Here is a 5471-nt window from a genome sequence, read left to right on the forward strand (position 1 = left end):
GTGTGTGTGTGTGTGTGTGTGTGTGTGTGTGTGTGTGTGTGTGTGTGTGTGTGTGTGTGTGTGTGTGGGCACAGAAATGGCAGAGTAATTATGTGATGCTCAGCAACTCACCGGTTGAATGACCCCGGTTTGTGGCATCGTGGTCGCTGTCGCCCTGCTCGCTGTCGCCGTGACCGCTGTCTTTGGAGCTGACGAGGTCTGCTTCTTGAAAAGCTGAACTAAAAAGGGGAAGGGAGAGGGGTGAGCACGGTGRTGAGAGCATTGGTAAACAGAGTAGAGGGGATTAAGATGCAAGTAACAGAGAGAATGAATCAGAAGTCAACACCATGTTAATGTCGTCACAGTGGCCATCAAGAGCCTAAATTAGATATTACACATGCAAGTAATGAATTTGAGCATTAGAGCTTTAATAGATGCTGCTCTGTCAGTTATGGGACTGTTGCCAACTTGAAGATGAATGTTATGGATATACTGGGAACCAAGTTGGCCCTTAAAGCCATAATTAAYAATGTGAAACATATGAGAGACTGATAAGTGTAGAATCCACTTTATAGTGAGCCGAGTGTGGATCCATGAGACCCTAAAGAAACCATGTGTTGGTGATGGAGGCTGAGATAATAGGTGAGATGATATGTGAGTAGTTTTTTTTTTTTTCTCTCTACCTGTTGACACGTCTTGGTCTGTCCACCAGATAGCTGAGTTCTGCTCGTTGGTGTTTTGTCTAGAAATCCCACAGAAACAAACAAAAAAAAAAGCACGCAATCACATTAAATGCCAAACAGACAGACGATGTAAATGCAGGAGAAGGAGGGCTCAGACTGATAAGAGAAACACCATTAATCAGGTGAGCAAACACTGCTGTCAACATGACACTGAGTCAGGAGAAGCTGTGACGGTGGGTTACCAACGGAGTGTGCATCTATTTGGTGAGTGAGTGGGCGAAAGGAGATGAGAGCGTGGGGGGAGGGGGGTAATTTAGGTGGAGGGAGTGGGTGAGATTGAATGCGTAAATGATTGAGAAGCTCGACGCTGAAACTGAACAACCTTTGTTCACGGTGCTGCCGTGCTGCGCTGTGCAAGGAATACTTAACGCGCAGAAGAGCAGGGCTGACTGACTGTCTGGCTCCACTCCAGCCACATCGCAATCAACAGAAAAGCCCCAAACTCCACAGCTCCACGAGCAGGACGCACGTTCTTTGAGCACATTAGGATCTTTAATTCACTTTTCTTCTCTGCTTTGATGACAAGATTTGCCACCTCAGTCTTAATGTGTTGTTGTATTTTCTCCAATTTGATCTGTCCACTTTACGGGAATGAAGATTTCCACATTTTTCAAAATTAAACTATTTTACATTTACATTTTGTTTTTTGTTGYCATCTATGTGTTCTCACTAGCAAATGTGTTTACTTTTGCATGAGACTTATTTGTTATTAGTTTCAGAAAAAAAGTGAGTTTAATTCGAGAAAAAATAGAGCGCAGCTTCTGAGCCTTTAATTCAGCATTTTATCTAAATAAATCCTTGTGTATGGATGGTCTGATATCAGTCTGTTGCATTCTAAAATGGCTCATGAGATTTAACAATTGACAAGTTCAATCACCTTGGCAATGATTAAAGGGCACTGAGCAGAACAGTCAAGTCAATAGTAGATTCATTTCTAAGACTTTTACTTTGTGTGATCTGAATGAGTAACAGGGTTTGACACAAAGCAGAGACACTTGTTGCATTTTAGAAGTAGTTTAGCATAGGAAACTGTGGGTTTTGAGCAGTTTTAAAACATGAAAGGGATGGAGTGGCATCAGTCCTGTCTTACCTCACTGGATAGAATGCTGCCATTGGATATGATGTCAGGTGTCTGGTCACTGAAACCAGTGACAATGGCTCCGCAGGGGTTGGTGTGATCTGTGTCAGTGCTGCGGGAGGGGCTGCAAGGCTTGAGGAACATCAGATCTGTTTTGGCCGACTCTGGTGTCAGACACACTTGGTAGCAGTAGGAGTTCTGATTCTGGTGGTGGTGGGACCCGAACCCACCACCCACGCCTCCCACCCCAGACTCCTCCACTGGCACCTGTCCCACGGGCCCAACTCCTGATGTCACATTGGTGCTCTGAACCAACATGATGTCAGATTTACTTAGTTTCTTCTGCTTCCTGCCACGAGTTTGCCTGCTGCAGCACGARCCACAGCACAAACAACAGTCACCGGCCAGCAGGCAGGTGTACAGGTTGAGCTTTTTGTCCTTTTGGCAGCGCACTGCCAGCACGATCATTGCCAGCAGGAAAATGAAGGAAACAGAGCCCAGGGCGATAATGAGAATGAGGGTGAGGTCAAGGGAGGTCTCCTTAGACTTGGAGGCTGATCCACGCTCACTGCGGCCGTCTACAACACTGTCCACTAAAATTACACTCACACTGGCAGAGGAGGAGAGCGGGGGCTGCCCATGGTCCCTCACTTCAATCAGCAGGTCGTAAAAGCCCTGGGTGTCGCGCTTTGGAGACACCCTGCGTGCAGTCCTTATCTCTCCAGTTCTCCAGTCCATACGGAACATCCCCATCTCGTTTCCACGCTGGATGCTGAAAGACAGGCGTGCGTTTTCGCCATCATCCGCGTCTATGGCCGTGATGCGCGTCACCAGGAATCCAGGCTCTGCAGAGCGCGGGAGATGCTCTTTGGCTGTGCCGTTTTTCCCGATGGGGGCTATGACAGTGGGAGCATTATCATTCTGGTCGACTATGATAACATTAACAGTGGCATTAGAGAAGAGCTCCACAGCACCAGAATCCTTAGCTTGGACCATGAAACTGAACTCCTTCAGCTGCTCGTAATCAAAAGAGCGCAGCGCATAAAGGTATCCAGTGTCCTGGTTTATGGAAACATATGTGTCCACAGACATGGCCTGGATCGTACACTCCAATATGGAGTAGGTAATTAAAGCATTCTGTCCTATATCAGGGTCCAAAGCGCTCACAGCGTGAATGAAAGCACCAGGAACATTGTTCTCAGTCACATACACATCATAAACAGCCTGCGTAAAACGGGGCGCATTGTCGTTCTCGTCGGAGACGTGCACTGTAATGGATTTGCTGGTTGCAAGTGAAGGCATACCTTTATCTTTGGCCACCACAGTGATTTCATACGAAGCTGTGTTCTCTCTGTCTAATGAGCCGTCTGTCACAATGGTGTAGTAGTTTTTAAAAGATGATTTCAGCTTAAAAGGAACGTCACCCAGTATCTCACAGCTCATCTGCCCGTTCTCACTGGAGTCTCGATCCGAGACGCTGAAAAGTGCGATCACGGTGCCGGGGGCGTCCTGCTCGCTCACAGACTCTGTCACGGTGCTGAAACCAATCTCTGGCGTGTTATCATTCACATCCAAGAGTTTGACCAACACTTTGCAGTGCGCTGGCACGGCGTTCGCTCCCAGATCTTTAGCCTGAACATAAATCTGGTGCGTATTGCTCTCTTCATAGTCCACCTCACCTGCCACCTCTATCCTGCCGGTTCTGGCATCAATGTTGAACAAGTCTTTTATCCGCGGAGTGTTGTGGCTGCTGAAAGAATAAACGATTTCCCCATTTGATCCCTCGTCAACATCCGTGGCATTCAGCTGGATAACTAGAGTGCCCACGGGTGAGTTTTCTCTCAGGTTAACGGTGTACACAGATTGGTAAAACGTGGGTGCGTTGTCATTAGAGTCCAGAACTTTAACAACCAGGAGAGCCGTCCCGGTCCGCTGCGGGATGCCCCCGTCCACAGCTGTCAGCACATAGCGGTGCACCGCCTGCTGCTCCCTGTCCAGCGGCTTCTCCAGCACCAGCTCTGCGAATTTGTTCCCGTCGCTCTGCGTCTGCACATCAAGGTAGAAAAAGTTATTATTCGTGATGGCATATGTGCTGAGCGCGTTTGAGCCAACGTCCGGGTCGAAGGCGTTTTCCACCGGGAAACGCGTCCCGGGAATTGCGCTCTCGGATATTTCCACAGAAATGTCGGTCTCCGGGAAGCTGGGCGGATTGTCGTTGATATCCATCACCTCGATCTCCACACGAAAGAGCTCCAGTGGGTTTTCCAGAAACACCTCCAGGTGCAATAGGCACGGGATGGTCTGCTTACAGATTTCTTCCCGGTCAATTTTCTCCTTCACCAAAAGCGCACCGTTTTCTAAGTTTACCTCCAGATACGGTGTCCGTGAACTGGGCACCGTTTGGAAACGCCGAGCGGAAAGTTTAGTAATGTCCAGCCCCAAATCCTCTGCGATATTCCCAACCACAGTGCCAGGTTCCTGCTCCTCTGGCACGGAGTAGTGAAGCTGACAGAAAGCTCCATTCAGGATGAAAAGAATGAATATTAACCAAATCATCTCCCCTGCCACGGTCCAAGTGCACTTCAGAACGAAAAAAAAAGTGTTAATCCTTTATCTTATAAGAGATGCGCATTTCCACTTTTCTTTGCCTGTAAAAAGGCAGCAACTCACACAGCAACAAGGCTGTCCGATTCTAAAAATCCTCCCCTCTGCCTCAGGCGAGTGAAATATTGTGTCGTTTGAGTTGTGAGTTGCACAGCCATTTGATCCGAGCCCCTCTGTTTTAATCAATTCAGCACCGGTCTGTGAGTTTTGGCGTCAGCGCAAACATTGCAGACTGGAGCCAGGACTCGGAGCCAGCATTCCCTGTGCGCAGCACGGATTGTCCTTCTTCTTCAAAAAGAAAAAAAAAAAAAGAAAAGAAAAAAAAGCCAAACAGAATTTTTAAAAATCCCCTTGAGTCGAAAACAGCACCAAAAACTTCCTTTTACGCACCGCCAAAATAAAAAAAAGGCATGTCTTTTAAACAGACGCACGGAACAACAGGACTTTCTCTATCTTTCTCTGTGAGGATGTAATCACTGCGCMTAAGCGCTCAAAGCGGATGATGTTCTCATCTCGGCTTCTGTAAGGCGAGTGTGAGCAGCAGGGTTGGTTTTGCGCACAGCTCCTTTCCCCAGCAGCCAATGATATTCTCAAACATCGGGTGTAATGGCACCTGATTGGGGCTCAGCAACGCCAGCTAGAGCGCACACGGGGCCCTCAAAACAAAACCAGTTAAGAGCCGCTGCGCTCCTCTCCTCTCCTCTCATCCACTCTCCTCTCCCGGCTCAGGCACAGTTGTAGCAGGAAAATTAAAAGTGTTTCACATCCAGTGAATTAAGAAAGTTAAATGTCAGCGACTGGGGTTGGTGAAGTCGCAGCTTCTGTCTGAACATTAAYATTTTTAACATAATAAACAAAAATATATATTTTCCCCCAACGTTTTTTTTAATTATTTTATTTTATTATTATTGACAACTGCTTCTTAGTTTGTAAATAAAACCGTAACACACGTTTGCCATATCTCAACTGTTTGCTATCAAAGTGCTGCTTTCATGTCAACGCATGAGTCAGAATGCACTAAAGATGCCCACAGCCAAAGACCACCATGCAGAATGTCTGCGTAAGTG

At 47.2% G+C, this 5471-nt stretch overlaps 1 protein-coding gene across 3 annotated transcripts in view; it reads right to left on the bottom strand.

Annotated features, from left to right (window-relative positions):
* Positions 1 to 4939, bottom strand: part of LOC106518830 (protocadherin-10) — a 17390-nt gene extending 12451 nt beyond the window's left edge. For all 3 annotated transcript variants that reach the window (XM_014010250.1, XM_014010248.1, XM_014010247.1), the window contains exons 1-3: positions 1813 to 4939; positions 663 to 721; positions 112 to 218 (exon numbers count right to left, since the gene is read on the bottom strand). In XM_014010250.1, coding sequence (XP_013865704.1) covers positions 112 to 218; positions 663 to 721; positions 1813 to 4356 — 2710 coding nt within the window. In that variant the 5' untranslated portion in view covers positions 4357 to 4939. The remainder of the gene's footprint in view (positions 1 to 111; positions 219 to 662; positions 722 to 1812) is intronic.
* Positions 4940 to 5471: the final 532 nt, after the last annotated feature.

The sequence above is a fragment of the Austrofundulus limnaeus genome, unplaced genomic scaffold (genome assembly GCF_001266775.1).
Source record: "Austrofundulus limnaeus strain Quisiro unplaced genomic scaffold, Austrofundulus_limnaeus-1.0 Scaffold66, whole genome shotgun sequence".
NCBI lineage: Eukaryota > Metazoa > Chordata > Actinopteri > Cyprinodontiformes > Rivulidae > Austrofundulus > Austrofundulus limnaeus.